Source organism: Ranitomeya variabilis, chromosome 8 (genome assembly GCF_051348905.1).
Source record: "Ranitomeya variabilis isolate aRanVar5 chromosome 8, aRanVar5.hap1, whole genome shotgun sequence".
Classification (NCBI taxonomy): Eukaryota; Metazoa; Chordata; class Amphibia; order Anura; family Dendrobatidae; genus Ranitomeya; species Ranitomeya variabilis.
In genome coordinates, this window is record NC_135239.1 from 17,884,443 (window position 1) to 17,901,707 (window position 17,265).

At 40.8% G+C, this 17,265-nt stretch overlaps 1 protein-coding gene across 2 annotated transcripts in view; it reads right to left on the reverse strand.

Annotated features, from left to right (window-relative positions):
• Positions 1-6,280: 6,280 nt before the first annotated feature.
• Positions 6,281-17,265, reverse strand: part of LEPR (leptin receptor) — a 115,833-nt gene continuing 104,848 nt past the window's right edge. For both annotated transcript variants that reach the window (XM_077278208.1, XM_077278206.1), the window contains exons 16-19: positions 14,426-14,521; positions 9,302-9,407; positions 8,897-8,972; positions 6,281-8,685 (exon numbers count right to left, since the gene is read on the reverse strand). In XM_077278208.1, the coding sequence (XP_077134323.1) occupies positions 7,900-8,685; positions 8,897-8,972; positions 9,302-9,407; positions 14,426-14,521 (1,064 nt within the window). In that variant the 3' untranslated portion in view covers positions 6,281-7,899. The remainder of the gene's footprint in view (positions 8,686-8,896; positions 8,973-9,301; positions 9,408-14,425; positions 14,522-17,265) is intronic.

The window sequence follows — 17,265 nt, forward strand, 5'->3', positions numbered from 1 at the left end:
GTTTTATAGTTTGTGGGGTTTGTGTTTCAGGGCTGCTTTTTAGTCCCAGTCCGGCCCTGGACAGCTCTGCAGGGAGGCTGCCATACTTTGTACTGGTTTTACTCCCTGCATATTGTGGGGCAGCTGAAGGGTTCAGGTAGCAGTATCATCACCCTGTGTTGTTCTGTAGCCCACATCCCCACACTGACTATATACAGTGGGCAACTAAGGGGTAGACAGCAGTTCCTTATGAATAGTAGGGTCAGTGGGTAAATGTGTCTACCTGTTTTACAATGTTATGGCCCAAATGTGAGCTGAGGTAAAACATTGCCAGAAGCTAAGAGGGACCAAGCTTTCTTCTCTCTAACCTCTGACATGTCCATACACGGGCACTACACATCCATGTGTATGGCAGTAGTTCTTTTAATAGGCTTATCACACCTGTCTGCCATACTTCCTTGAGGCGGGACGGGAATCATAGTTGACGTGTTCTAGTATTGAACTCCCATTTGCCAGCTCTGGAAATGCACAATTTATGGTTGGAGAATTGGCAATATTACTTGTCAGGATGTGACTTTCCCCACCAGGGTTTAGAGGGGCACACTTCCATTTATAAGGGGTCATCCCTGTTAGGCTGGGTTTACAGGAGCGTATTACCATAGACACATGAGGGTGTGAGTTCGGATTGGGATACCCTCCACAAGGCTGGAGGTTGTGGTCTGTATATAGACCATGTACTTCACTCTTGTGAATCCAGCCTACAACTAATTCCATAATGTTCCATAATGGTGCAGGTATTACTAACGCAGATGTCGTTTGCGTGTGTCACCATTTCTAATTCACCTATATATTTTGGCATGGGGGGGACCCCATTTGAAGTTTGCATCGGGGCCCATAACTTTGTAGTTATGCCACTGCTCTGTAATAAAGGTACCTTCACATTAAGCAACGCTGCAGCGATAGCGACAACGATGCCGATCGCTGCAGCGTCGCTGTTTGGTCGCTGGAGAGCTGTCACACAGACCGCTCTCCAGCGACCAACGATGCCGAGGTCCCCGGGTAACCAGGGTAAACATCGGGTTGCTAAGCGCAGGGCTGCGCTTAGTAACTTGATGTTTACCCTGGTTACCAGTGTAAAATGTAAAAAAAACAAACAGTACATACTCACCTTCGCGTCCCCCGGCGTCTGCTTCCCTGCACTGTGTGAGTGCCGGCCCTAACAGCAGAGCTGTGACGTCACCGCTGTGCTGTACTTTCACTTTACGGCCGGCGCTCACTCAGTCAGTGGCAGTGCAGGAAGCGGACGCCGGGGGACGCGAAGGTGAGTATGTAGTGTTTGTTTTTTTTACATTTTACACTGGTAACCAGGGTAAACATCGGGTTACTAAGCGCGGCCCTGCGCTTAGCAACCCGATGTTTACCCTGGTTACCAGTGTAAAACATCGCTGGCATCGTTGCTTTTGGTGTCAAACACGACGATACACGCCGGTCTGACGACCAAATAAAGTTCTGAACTTTCAGCAACGACCAGCGATATCACAGCAGGATCCTGATCGCTGCTGCCTGTCAAACTCAACGATATCGCTAGCCAGGACGCTGCAACATCACGGATCGCTAGCGATATCGTTTAGTGTGAAGGTACCTTAAGCTCGGTTCTGCACCCATATCTCTGTAGGAAGCTCGGTTCTGCTCCAATATCTCCAGAGTAAACTCTGTTCTGTTCCCGTATCTACATACCAGCCTGTTTTTAAAGCCTGTTATCTCTACTTCTTCAATGCAATGGCCAGATGTAAGCAGGGAAAAGGAGGGACACCGCGACTCGAGGGCCACTACCTTGTGATTGCCCCCCAGGCTGAAAAGTGCCAGCCAGCCCCTGATCTATCAGGTACCTGGATGTAAATGTTATTTGTGATGCTAACTCTCATGTTTTTATTTATGTTAGGAGCATTAAAGGGGATGTCCAGGTTTGTAATGAGTCTACAGTCATTCTTTGTGACTGCAGACTTCTGAATTCTCACAGTGCGCACTGCACGCTGTCAGAATTTTCTCATGCTGGGGATTTACATTAATGCGGTCACATGCTGACTAGACATGTGTGGCCTCCGTCAATGAAAATGAACTGAGCGAGGCCGGGCACTTCTAGTCGGAATGTGGTCAGAAGTATACAGATCACATACTTGTGCTGACATGACCGTCCACCGGCAAGGGAGAATCCTAAAAGTGTGCAGTGCATGCGTTGTGAGAATTCAGAAGCTGCGATGTCAGGATTCAGCTCTGCAGGTTCCAGTAGTTGTCACATGGACACTTCACTCATATGCGACTTTTACACTTATGGTCCTGTGACACCGAGCTTCTCTTCTGCTTCTCTCAGTTTTTCACTGAACATTGAGAGCATTAGGGAGAGGAGCTCATGGGCACATGACTGAGTGTGCAAATCGCATATGTCCTTGGCGGAGGGGGGGGCACCAAAATTAATTCTTGCCCCTGGTGCCAGAAACCTTAGATACACCTCTGCCGGTATGCTACTGCGGGTCCGGTGAAGGGAGAGCTGTGCACAGAGCAGCACAGGCAGGCACTGAGGGTGTGCACAGAGAGAGAATGGAGACCCGGAGACTGGCCGTTCCAGTCTACGCCGTAGCCTGGAGCCCTCATTATATGTCAATGGAATATGTCAGGTAATAAATTGTTTTTCTAAAGCTGTATAGTTTTAGGTCAGGGAGGGATGGATAGGGATGAGCTAGCAAGGTGCAGGGACAGGTAGTGATGGCTACTTGCGGACATGTGCGGCAATTGCGGTTTTGCACTTACGGTGATACAAAAAACACTGCTAGCAGTGTTTTTTTCTATTGCTGCAAGTACCGCATTTGCCGGATCGCGGCAAAACCGCAAGTGCCGCACATGTCTGCAAGTGCCATAGGGAATGAATGAGGCCGAACGCAGTGTTGCCGTAAGTGATCCATTACGCGGCAGATGCGGAAAAACTGCCGGATCTGCTGCAAAAGGCTACTTTCACATCAGCGATTTTTGCCAAAGTCACTGCCGATAGTGTCATACTCACCGATGGGGGAGGCAGTACTAAAAGTGCCTAGGGCAGCAGAAACTCTAAATACGGCCCTGCCGGGATCACACATACGCGAAATGCGGCCGAGTCTCGCAGGTGAAAACCCAGCTCTGGCGCCGGCACTCCGGAGCGGAGCGTGCAGCTCCATGTATTGCTGTGCAGCTGCACGCTCCGCTCCGGAGTGCCGGCTCCAGAGCTGGGTTTTCACCTGCGAGACTCGGCCGTATCTCACGTATGTGTGATCCCGGCCTAAGGCTGCCGTCACACTAGCAGTATTTGGTCAGAATTTTGCATCAGTATTTGTAAGCCAAAACCAGGAGTGGGTGATAAATGCAGAAGTGGTGCATATGTTTCTATTATACTTTTCCTCTGATTGTTCCACTCCTGGTTTTGGCTTACAAATACTGATGTAAAATACTGAACAAATACTGCTAGTGTGACGGCAGCCTGAGTATTACAGAGTTAGGGCTCGCTCACAAGAACTTATAACTAGGACAAGTGCTATCCGATGTTTTATCGGATAGCACTCGGCCCAATGCTATACTATGGGGCAGTGCAGATCTGCCTTTTTCTCTCATGTTGATACAGCATGTGATAAAAATTGCAACATGCTGCGAGTGGCTCTACAAATCGGACCAAGTGCACCGACTGAAGTCTAACGGGTGCAGGTAAAACGTCTTATTGCACTCGGATGTCATCCAAGTGGAGTCTGATTTAGGCTTCTTTCACATTTCCGTCGGTAGTCGGCCGTCACAAAGCGTCGGCGCGACGTACAGACGGATGTTTGGGAAATACTGGCAGCAGATGCAGTGTTTTAACGGTCCGCTGTCCAGAATGCTAAAGTCTAAAATCCCGGGGAGAAGAGAGAGATTTCCTGACGGGCATGCTCAGTAGGAAATACAGGATGCAACGTACAGAAAAACGTTCCATTGAACGTTTTTAGCAGACGACGGTCCGCCAAAATGCACAGGATCCAGTGCACGACGGACATAACGTGTGCCCATACGTCGCTAATACAAGTCAATGGAAAAAAACAGGATCCTGCATACAAATTTGCAAGATCCTGTTTTTTCACAAACCGACGTATTTCGACGTGTGGAGGAAGACGGAAATGTGAAAGAAGCCTTATACAGACACAGAAACAATGGAGAAGATGAATAAATTACTTTCTCCTTCTTCTCCTCACCTGTAATACGATTCATGTGACAGAATCATATCACAGTAAACTGACAGGGTATGTGCACACGTAGCAATGGTCCACTGCGGATTTTTCCGCAGCGGATTTGATAAATCCACAGGGCAAAAACACTGCGTTTTTCCTGCGGATTTATCGCGGTTTCTGTGCGGATTCCACTGCGGTTTTACATCTGCGGTTTTCTATTATGGAGCCGGTGCAAAACGACAGCGGATTCAGAACAAAGAATTGACATTCTGCGGAATATAAACCGCTGTTTCCGCACGTTTTTTTCCGCAGCATGTGCACTGCGGATTGCGTTTCCCATAGGTTTACATTGTACTGTAAACGCATGGGAAACCGTTGCGGACCCGCAGCTGCGGAAACGCTGCGGATCCGCAACAAATTTGCAGCATGTGCACATAGCCACACTCGGCTCAAACTCTGATCAGAGTCATTGCCATAATTGATCCAATTCTCTCCGATGAGATAATCATCCTGCGTGTAAGCGAGCCCTTAGTGTATGTGCACTCAGTTTTTAGAACAGTCAAAAACCATGAGTTTTCTAGTGGAGAATTAGTAAGCGTTTAATTTCATGAGTGGTTTTGAAGAGTTTTAAGGGTATGTGCACACACTGTAACAAAGTAAATATCATGCCCAGCAATGTAATAATTACATTGCTGTGCACATTTTTTAGACTTTTGTTACTTCTTTTAACAGTTTAAAGGTTCACAAACCATGAAATAGATAAAAAGTAACATGTTCATTCTTCTATCTATAGTTTAACTTGTAGCAAACAAGACACCAGCGGCAGAGAAGCCGTAAAAACAATGGCAAGACTGCAAGCAAAGCTGCATCAAGAAAACGACTGCTGGCTTTTTTTTCCCCAATGCATTTTGGAAGAGGTTTTTTTTGCAGCTTTTTGATTTGACAGTGCCAAGTTTGGAGTGGTTCCCATTAGACTCCCATTCAAAGAAGTGACATCCACTTTGTTTTTTTACCCACCAGGCATTTTTCAATACCTGAAGTAGAAAAAAAACAAACACTCAAAACGATGAATTTATTAACGGCAAAGTGATTTTACAATCAAAATGAATTGGGAGAATCTATCAAATGCGTGTTGAGAAATGTTTCAGGCATTTGTTAGGAGAGCACCTGCTAAAAAAAAAACTAAAAACTGTGCGCACATAGCCTTAGAATTAAAATGAATGCCTTGTCCAGTGCATTGACTTGTCATGTCCTCTACTGTAAGTGCTCAACATTAATCCTGGAAACGGGAATACCTCACTTCCATGATAACTAAAAATTTCCCAAAACGGTATTTAAGTACTAGTTTTCTAACCCAGAATGTCCCTTTAAAGAGAGGCGTAATGTAAAGGGGTGATCGGTAACTGCATAATATTGGCAAGGACTGTGTAGTGTTGTTGGAGGCAATGACATGCACCGAGTCAGTTTTTTTAGGCTGTGTGCACACGTTGTGGATTTTGCTGTGGATACGCAGCAGATTTGACGCTGCGGATCTGCAGCAGTTTTCCATGAGTTTACAGTACCATATAAACCTATGGAAAACCAAATCCGCAGTGCACATGCTGTGGAAAAAAAAAATGCAGAAACGCAGCGGTTTATATTCCGCAGCATGTCAATTCTTTGTGCGGATTCCGCAGCGGTTTACACCTGTTCCTCAATAGGAATCCGCAGGTGTAAAAGCACAGGTGGAATCCGCACAAAAACTGCGGAAAAACCACGGTGAATCAGCGGTAATTCCACAGTGAGGTTTACCTGCGGATTTACCAAAATCAGTGCGGAAAAATCCGCACACCATTCTGCAGCGTGTGCACATACCCTTATGCTTTTGGTTATAGACTTTTTTTTTCGTTGAATGATCCTCAAGATTTGATTGTTTCTTCACTTCATGCTTGTACTTCTTGCTGTGATAGATGCATAAAAGAGAAAAAACTTTGCAAGTGGCAACCGCAGATCCTAAAATTTACACATATGGTGACTTACTGATTACAAATCTCGATTGGGATCAAAGTTTAAAGCTCTACTCCTATTCCTAATGGAGATCATTGTAAGAACGAACCTAAATAATTTCCGTTTATTTAAATTTTTTTTTATAACTCTTGAGATTGTTGAGACACAAAAATATAACATTTATCTGAACATCTTCATGTAGGGTACATATACAAAAATAGTCTTACAATTTATACATCTTTGAGTTTAGGGTAAAATATACAACAGAATTCAAAAATAGCTTTATATCGATAGGGTGAAAGCCACTTTACTGGTAGAATGCAATAAAATGGTCTTTAATAACATCATAGAATATTTGTAGTTGACCAAAACTGTACAGTGGAAATACCATAAGTGCCATCCCTGTCCGAATATCCTATAAGGCCATATGGAAATCATACAACGAAGGCTCCTGTCTGGAACCCACTCTCTATAAGCTACAGCCATGAACAACTACAGCGAAGGGCTTCTGCTCTGGAAAACGGGACTATGTAAGAAATGGTCATCTGTTCCTTTAAATGCATGTCCTATAAAACTACTTTTCACCTGCGGCATCTTCCTTCAGGTTCTCCTGAAAATGTTAGGCCCAGGCAATTTCCTACTTAATGTTTCCTCAATGGTTTGCAGTAAAAGATATTTTCGCACTTTTCTATCTTGTCCTGCTAGTTTGCCTTCTATAGCAGCAATTTCATCATGCTTCCCGATTGAATGGGATCTAAAAAAAAGTCTGTATAACAAGGAAAAGCAGTATGTTGTACAGCAGAAAGAATGTCATGTATCCTCTTAAGTACAATAAAGTACTTGTACTGAAATGGTGGCCACTTGGACAGCAAATGTATAAGTTTCTATGCAGAAAAGAAGAGTGATAATGAGAAATTATGGCAGTGTACAGTATATGATACTGATACTTATATTCCTCTCCATCCAGTAATTGCTGTGGCATCATTCTGTAGTTATACCAAACTAACTTTTCTGTATAGACAGTTTATAAATTTGATTTCTGCTCTTATTTAAAGGAACAGAACACCTTTAAAATCTGGCCAAATGTTAAAAGTAGAGTTGTCCTTTACTCTAGTGCAATCCATGTACATAGAGTCTAGGTAATCTATGTTTTTTCTGATACTATCCAATTACGGTCTCTACAGGGACCAAAAATGCCTATACCTCGCTCACTGTCTTACTATGTATATGTGTCAGAATAACATCTAGTCTCCAATACCAAGACTGCATTTATCTAAGTTGCCAAATTTTAATTATCCTGTCCTAGTGGATCACTTTAGGGTATAGTTTTACCCCAGGTTACACAGAGCATGCAATTAATTTGCTCTATGAAGAGAATGTGCTTTCTATAAAATTACTCTCAATCTAACAAATGCGACACATATCCTATACTGACTGCAGCTGGACCTCCAGACAAGGGTTAGTGATGTCACAAGGCAGATGCAGTGACATCACATTAAGCCAATTGTCCAACTAAAGATCAAATGCTGTGAGTGGAGTACGGATGGTTTCTGGAGGTATCAACTTCAAGGACCCATCACCAAAGTGGAAAGCAACAGAGAGCCAATCGGTCTATAACCCTCGGAAACCCAAATACTCAATCCACCCTTTGTGAAATGATTATCTTTGTACATTCTTGATTGAATGCGTGCGATGCATTATAGACTATGTATCACGTACACATATCAAACACCTCTGTGTCATCCGGAGACTGGCTCTGAAACTGTGGCATGTACGGACGCAACGTTCGCTTCAGAAAACCAGGTTGCCCATAGTCATTTTCTATTATCTTGGAAGATTTTTCTCTCCGAAAGTTCAGCTCCTGATATGATATATTTTCTTGGATGTGGTAGGGATTTTTTGAGAAATAATTGTCTTGTTCATTATTTTCATTGGGATCAAGACCCAAGTAGTACAGATTTCTCTCCGGACTGTCTCCTTCAAAACTTTCCTCCTGATCAGTAGGCTCAGAAAACCCTTCAGAAGATACAGTAGAGTTTGAAGACATCATCTTTGGTTCCTTTGTATGTAATCCGGCCATGAAAAGAAATGCTTGTGTCTTTTCTTCCATATTCCCGATAACGATAGGATTATTTGTCAAAAAACATCCATCTCCGGAGCTGACGCTAATTTTTCGTTCATTGATGCCTGGTTTGGCTTGATGAGGGTTGCCGATTATGGTGGCATATTTTACACTGGATTGGCAAGAGATATCTCTATATATTGAAGTCTCGGGTTCATCTTCGTACGTGCAGCTGCTGCTAAAATGGCTTGTGGCACACGCAGAATCATGATCATCTGTCAACCGGTCAACTATCGAGACATTGTCTATGTCTTCTCTCTTCCATCCTTTATCAATATTCAGGTTTTCAAAAATAGATTCAGGTTCTAAAATAAATGGGAAGTTGTGCGCCAGGTGTTGACGATGCTTCATGAAAAGGTTTTCTAATGTATCTGGCTGGACAAAAATGCAATTATTTATTCTTAGTTATTCTTGTTCATGCCGGGAAACACAGTAACTAGATTAGAGGAAAGCTCACGAATCTCAATAATGGATAATTTATGTTTAGATTTAATAACTTAATATGATTTTTCAGGAACACTTTCTACTGAACACACTCTCGTAAATGCTCAGACCAAAATAACTCAACTAATGTGGATGAACTAACCTTTTGAAAATTGACTCCTTGAGCCCAGGAGCAGTATTTAGGGTTGGGCACTTCCTTCCAGAACAATCGCTTCATTCTGAAATACAATAAATGACAGATATTGCTGGAAAAAGTACATCAGACATCTAAAATTATACATAAGAAGAAGCCAAATTATTTTGTATGATTTTCTCATGAAGGTAATACCTCCCTTTAACATCTAGTCAGTGACCAGCTGGTCATCTCATAGTTAATGGAAACAACAGAAAACAAGTATAGTAGAAGACTTTTGCAGCAAAGCTATTTGCAAAGTGCCTTATTTTTTATATTGGATGCTTTACAATAAAGAGTAGTTGCAAATATATATGTTTAAATGTACTGACATAAAGTAAACAAACTATAGAATTTGAGCAAAATATAAAGTACCTTTGATGTGATATTGCAAGAGTTATCACTAGCAGAAAAGACGTTGCGGTAATCACAGGTAAAATAATGTATAAGCCTGTGTTATTCTGTATTTCATCTGTGTCCACTAAATGGATAAAAAAAAACATAAAATCAGCTGTAATCAACACAATCATCACAGAACAGTGCAATGTATCAAAATTGTTTACTAAATGGTCAAAACAAATTGGGAGCAATATTATACAAAAGATGGAGCTAAGGATATACACTCACTGGCCACTTTATTAGGTACACCTGTCCAACTTCTTGTTAACACTTAATTTCTAATCAGCCAATCACATGGCGGCAACTCAGTGCATTTAGGCATGTAGACATGGTCAAGACAATCTCCTGCAGTTCAAACCGAGCATCAGTATGGGGAAGAAAGGTGATTTGAGTGCCTTTGAACGTGGCATGGTTGTTGGTGCCAGAAGGGCTGGTCTGAGTATTTCAGAAACTGCTGATCTACTGGGATTTTCACGCACAACCATCTCTAGGGTTTACAGAGAATGGTCCGAAAAAGAAAAAAAATCCAGTGAGCGGCAGTTCTGTGGGCGGAAATGCCTTGTTGATGCCAGAGGTCAGAGGAGAATGGGCAGACTGGTTCGAGCTGATAGAAAGGCAACAGTGACTCAAATCGCCACCCGTTACAACCAAGGTAGGCCTAAGAGCATCTCTGAACGCACAGTGCGTCGAACTTTGAGGCAGATGGGCTACAGCAGCAGAAGACCACACCGGGTACCACTCCTTTCAGCTAAGAACAGGAAACTGAGGCTACAATTTGTACAAGCTCATCGAAATTGGACAGTAGAAGATTGGAAAAACGTTGCTTGGTCTGATGAGTCTCGATTTCTGCTGCGACATTCGGATGGTAGGGTCAGAATTTGGCGTAAACAACATGAAAGCATGGATCCATCCTGCCTTGTATGGAGCATCTTTGGGATGTGCAGCCGACAAATCTGCGGCAACTGTGTGATGCCATCATGTCAATATGGACCAAAATCTCTGAGGAATGCTTCCAGCACCTTGTTGAATCTATGCCACGAAGAATTGAGGCAGTTCTGAAGGCAAAAGGGGGTCCAACCCGTTACTAGCATGGTGTACCTAATAAAGTGGCCGGTGAGTGTATAAGGTGAGCCATTGTAACAGATTTCTATTTATATTACTGCCCCCCAAAAAACTATATAGGAGCAGAATTGTAGTAGTTATATTCTTGTAAATAGGGAGCAGTATTATAGCAGTTATATTCTTGTACATAGGGGGCAGTATTATAGTAGTTATATTAATGTATATAGGGACAGTATTATAGTAGTTATATTCTTCTACATAGGGGCAGTATTATAGTAGTTATATTCTTGTACATAGAGGCAGTATTATAGTAGTTATATTAATGTACATAGGGGGCAGTATTATAGTAGTTATATTCTTGTACATAGGGCAGTATTATAGTAGTTATATTCTTGTACATAGGAGCAGTATTATAGTAGTTATATTCTTGTACATAGGAGCAGTATTATAGTAGTTATATTCTTGTACATAGGAGCAGTATTATAGTAGTCGTATTCTTGTACATAGGGGGCAGTATTATAGTAGTTATATTGTTGTACATAGCGGGCAGTATTATAGCAGTTATATTCTTCTACATAGGGGGCACTATTATAGTAGTTATATTCTTTTACATAGGGGCAGTATTTTAGTAGTTATATTCTTGTACATAGGAGAAGTAGTGATGAGCGAATATACTCGTTACTCGAGATTTCTCGAGCACGCTCGGGTGTCCTCCGAGTATTTTTTAGTGCTCGGAGATTTAGTTTTTATTGCCGCAGCTGAATGATTTACATCGGTTAGCCAGCATAAGTATATGTGGGGGTTGCCTGGTTGCTAGGGAATCCCCACATGTACTTATGCTGGCTAACAGATGTAAATCATTCAGCTGCGGCAATAAAAACTAAATCTCCGAGCACTAAAAAATACTCGGAGGACACCCGAGCGTGCTCGAGAAATCTCGAGTAACGAGTATATTCGCTCATCACTAAGGAGCAGTATTATAGTAGTTATATTCTTGTACATAGGGGGTAGTATTATAGTAGTTATATTCTTGTACATAGGGGCAGTATTATAGTAGTTATATTCTTGTACACAGGAGCAGTATTATAGTAGTTATATTCTTGTACATAGGGGCAGTATTATAATAGTTATATTCTTGTACATAGGGGGCAGTATTATAGTAGTTATATTCTTGTACATAGGATCAATATTATACTAGCTATATTCTTGTGCATAGGGTAGTATTATAGTAGTCATATTCTTGTACATAAGGGCAGTATTATAGTAGTTATATTCTTGTACATAGGAGCAGTATTATAGTAGTTATATTCTTCTGCATAGGGGGCAGTATTATAGTAGTTATATTCTTCTACATAGAGGCAGTATTATAGTAGTTATATTCTTGTACATAGGAGCAGTATTATAGTAGTTATATTCTTCTGCATAGGGGGCAGTATTATAGTAGTTATATTCTTCTACATAGGGGCAGTATTATAGTAGTTATATTCTTGTACATAGGAGCAATATTATAGTAGTTATATTCTTCTACATAGGAGCAGTATTATAGTAGTTATATTCCTGTACATAGGGGGTAGTATTATAGTAGTTATATTCTGGTAGATAGGAGCAGTATTATAGTAGTTATATTCTTGTACATAGGGGGCAGTATTATAGTAGTTATATTCCTGTACATAGGGGGTAGTATTATAGTAGTTATATTCCTCTACATAGGGGGCAGTATTATATTAGTTATATTCTTGTATATAGGGGCAGTAGTATAGTAGTTATATTCTTGTACATAGGGGCAGTATTATAGTAGTTATATTCTTGTACATAGGGGCAGTATTATAGTAGTTATATTCCTGTACATAGGGGGTAGTATTATAGTAGTTATATTCCTCTACATAGGGGGCAGTATTATATTAGTTATATTCTTGTATATAGGGGCAGTAGTATAGTAGTTATATTCTTGTACATAGGAGCAGTATTATAGTAGTTATATTCTTGTACATAGGAGCAGTATTATAGTAGTCGTATTCTTGTACATAGGGGGCAGTATTATAGTAGTTATATTGTTGTACATAGTGGGCAGTATTATAGCAGTTATATTCTTCTACATAGGGGGCACTATTATAGTAGTTATATTCTTTTACATAGGGGCAGTATTTTAGTAGTTATATTCTTGTACATAGGAGAAGTAGTGATGAGCGAATATACTCGTTACTCGAGATTTCTCGAGCACGCTCGGGTGTCCTCCGAGTATTTTACATCGGTTAGCCAGCATAAGTATATGTGGGGGTTGCCTGGTTGCTAGGGAATCCCCACATGTACTTATGCTGGCTAACAGATGTAAATCATTCAGCTGCGGCAAGAAAAACTAAATCTCCGAGCACTAAAAAATACTCGGAGGACACCCGAGCATGCTCGAGAAATCTCGAGTAACGAGTATATTCGCTCATCACTAAGGAGCAGTATTATAGTAGTTATATTCTTGTACATAGGGGGTAGTATTATAGTAGTTATATTCTTGTACATAGGATCAATATTATACTAGCTATATTCTTGTGCATAGGGTAGTATTATAGTAGTCATATTCTTGTACATAAGGGCAGTATTATAGTAGTTATATTCTTGTACATAGGAGCAGTATTATAGTAGTTATATTCTTCTGCATAGGGGCAGTATTATAGTAGTTATATTCTTCTACATAGGGGCAGTATTATAGTAGTTATATTCTTTTACATAGGAGCAATATTATAGTAGTTATATTCCTGTACATAGGGGGTAGTATTATAGTAGTTATATTCCTCTACATAGGGGGCAGTATTATATTAGTTATATTCTTGTATATAGGGGCAGTAGTATAGTAGTTATATTCTTGTACATAGGGGCAGTATTATAGTAGTTATATTCTTGTACATAGGGGCAGTATTATAGTAGTTATATTCCTGTACATAGGGGGTAGTATTATAGTAGTTATATTCTTGTACATAGGAGCAGTATTATAGTAGTTATATTCTTGTACATAGGGGGCAGTATTATAGAAGTTATATTCGTGTACATAGGGGGTAGTATTATAGTAGTTATATTCCTCTACATAGGGGGCAGTAGTATAGTAGTTATATTCTTGTACATAGGAGCAGTATTATAGTAGTTATATTCTTCTGCATAGGGGGCAGTATTATAGTAGTTATATTCTTCTACATAGGGGCAGTATTATAGTAGTTATATTCTTGTACATAGGAGCAATATTATAGTAGCTATATTCTTCTACATAGGAGCAGTATTATAGTAGTTATATTCCTGTACATAGGGGGTAGTATTATAGTAGTTATATTCTGGTAGATGGGAGCAATATTATAGTAGTTATATTCTTCTACATAGGAGCAGTATTATAGTAGTTATATTCCTGTACATAGGGGGTAGTATTATAGTAGTTATATTCTTGTACATAGGAGCAGTATTATAGTAGTTATATTCTTGTACATAGGGGCAGTATTATAGTAGTTATATTCTTGTACATAGGGGCAGTATTATAGTAGTTATATTCTTGTACATAGGGGCAGTATTATAGTAGTTATATTCCTGTACATAGGGGGTAGTATTATAGTAGTTATATTCTTGTACATAGGAGCAGTATTATAGTAGTTATATTCTTGTACATAGGGGCAGTATTATAGTAGTCTTATTCTTGTACATAGGGGGCAGTATTATAGTAGTTATATTCTTCTACATAGGGGCAGTATTATAGTAGTTATATTCTTGTACATAGGAGCAATATTATAGTAGTTATATTCTTCTACATAGGGGCAGTATTATAATAGTTATATTCTTGTACATAGGAGCAATATTATAGTAGTTATATTCTTCTACATAGGAGCAGTATTATAGTATTTACATTCCGGTACATAGGGGGTAGTATTATAGTAGTTATATCCTTGCACATATGGTCACACTATGCCATCAAGATTTCTAAACTGGTAGTTTTATTAAAACCATTTGGTTACAGTACTTTGTGGTTTAGGTAAAAACATGCATTATTTTATATAATATTCTTACCTTTAGAGAATTCATATGTAATGTGAGGGCTGCCGACACCTTCCAAAAACACAGGAGTCAGACTAAACTTGTATTTCTCAATGGCAAAGAGTTTGTCTGTAAATGACAGATAACGGAAAGAATGAAAGGATTTTGCTAGATTAGAATTAACAAACAAACATTTCAATTTATCATTAGAATTGTCTATGGCACTATTGTCTCGCTGTCCTTTCCCTGATTAACCAGCTGGTTGGGTTAGTATAAAATATCAGTCTAGAATGTAATTCACTGATAAGTTTTAACAAACTTTCAAACACAGTAACATGGTCAGTAAATGAGACATGATTTCATTCACTTTCATGACACCGATATCTGGAACATGGTGAGAAATTTAAACCGAATTTGTATTTAAAAGCAGCTACTAATATATGGCCCTAGAAAGGCTGCAGTATAGATCTACAGAACAGATATACAGTATGGCGCCTCTGTGAGCCATGAGAACGGTGCTCTGTGTGCCACTGGGTAAAATTAGGAGGCAGATTGCGGTATCATATTGGTATTTCTGTATTTCCAATCTAGTTATGTGTCTGAGACTTTAGCTGCTTATTTTGCACTTGCCCAGTTAATGCCTATGATTAGTGATGAGCCAATACATTCGGCCCTATTTGTTACTCGCACAAATAGTACAGTATTAGGTCATTATTCGGTGAATAATTTGTGGTATTTGCCTCCATATATTCGAGTGACCCACCAGCATGCTTGGAGCTTTATTTGCAGTCCATGAACATGCTGGGCTGGCTTGCCAATCACAGTAATGCCGGCGCCATCTTTGGTGTGGCATTACTGTGATTGGCTGGCCTTACAGCGTCATAGAGGATATTTAAAGGCTGCCAGCACCAACTTGCGCACATTGCAGCCGGAAACCGGGTAGAGAGGGCGTAGTTTCAGCGTAGGAAGAGTGAAAAGAGCGTATTCATTCCAAAAAGCTCTTTTAAGAGCGGAAGATTGTGAAGATTAGTTCTTTGTTAGATGGGGATAGCGTAGGGAGAGATTTAATAAGAGGGAAAGTAAAAGGTAAGCACCTGGGTGTTGGCATCATTGCAAGTACATGCTGCAGATCTCTGCTATTTTCCATTGTGTTGTATATTTTATTATTAGGAACAGACTGTGCGATTAGGGTGAAATAGGGAGGGTTTTATCCACTACCAAAATTACGATTTTTTTTTGTATATTGCCTTGCTGACACACTGCAGCAGCTGAGTAATGAAAATTATTGCCACTGGTAAAATGTGACGCTTGCTTAATTTATCGCTACCCAGATTGATTGTGTATCTGGTAGCCTGATTTTTGGTTGCGCACTTGGACATCTTGGAACTTAAATGCATTAATATGCTCCACACAATTATTCAGGTTTCAGCCTTACACAGAATAATAATAATATGAGTAATGAAACATGCTCTATATATATGCTTCTAGTTTGGAAAGCTTACCTACACATCCCTTTATAAAGGGAAATTCAACATAATACCTGTTAGCATACGTCATATACTGCTCATATATGCAGCACCCCTGTAGGTGGGCGGAACACCTGGGTACAATTTCTGTGTCTGACGGTGAAACCACTGGCCCTTCCTCTGTGTTACACCCTTCCCAGTTTGCTGTCCAGGAAGGAGGCGCTGAGGCCTCCTGTTCACAACCTGCAGTTGCATAGACACAACCAGGGCCGGACTGGGACTAAAATTCAGCCCTGGCATTTGAAGTTACACAGGCCCACTTGTCACATGGTGACTGTATAATATCTTTGCACACTTGTAGGTTACAAGAAGTGAGGGGAGTGTAACACGACTATATAACATGTAATCACAGCTGTATCCAGGATTACAGCTCGGTCCTATTTATTGCTTTTAGTTGCAGTACCAAGAAAAGCCGCTACTTTACCTACATAACTGGATCTCGTAGATAATGAAGGGATTGAGATGACCAAAGGCTATGGAACCTCATTCTGATGCTCCATAAACTTTGCCTACAGCCACTTTTGGTTCCGCTGCGCAGCACGAGACCAGGTGACTCTGAAGAGCAGTGACATCAGTAATGTCGCCGCTCTTCAGATATTCCGGGTCTTGCGCTGAGCTCGGCGACTGTGAAGAGCGGTATTGTTACTACCGTCACCACTCTTCAGAGTCGTTGGGTCTCGCCAGGTCTGGGCTAGTATTGGGGGTGTCTGATAGACACCTCTCCATTACTTACACCAGGGATTGAAAGCAGCTGACATTACGCAGCTAACATCAACCCTAAAAATCATTACACATACTAGAATTAAATGCTTTGGCGGCTGGGAAAAGCAGTAGAGTTAGCGCTATTCCCAGGCGTCGGGTGCTAACTACAACTGTCATCATCCTTGCCTGGTCTCCCTGCGAAGCATTTCTGCTGTATTTACATGCACTGATCTCAGGCCGCTAAACGAGTGTGATCGACAATAGTGAAGTCGTTCGATTGTTTCCCGGCCTCTTTACACCAACTGAGAAAGAATGATGGGGACAGAACAATCACAATTAGATCAATCTGTCCCCATACAGTATCATGTCATCAGCAGCACAACTACAGTTTACACCGGCGATGTGCTGTGAGAACAAGGATTTCTTTTCCCACATAAACAATCCAATCACTTGATGAATAGGCAACATTTTGCATGTTTAGTATAATACACCCCATAGTCCTCCATATATTATAATGTGCACCTCAGTCCTCCATATAGTATAATACACTCCTCAGTTTCCCATATAGTATAATACACTCCTCAGTCCTCCATATAGTATAATACACTCCTCAGTCCTCCATATAGTATAATACACTCCTCAGTC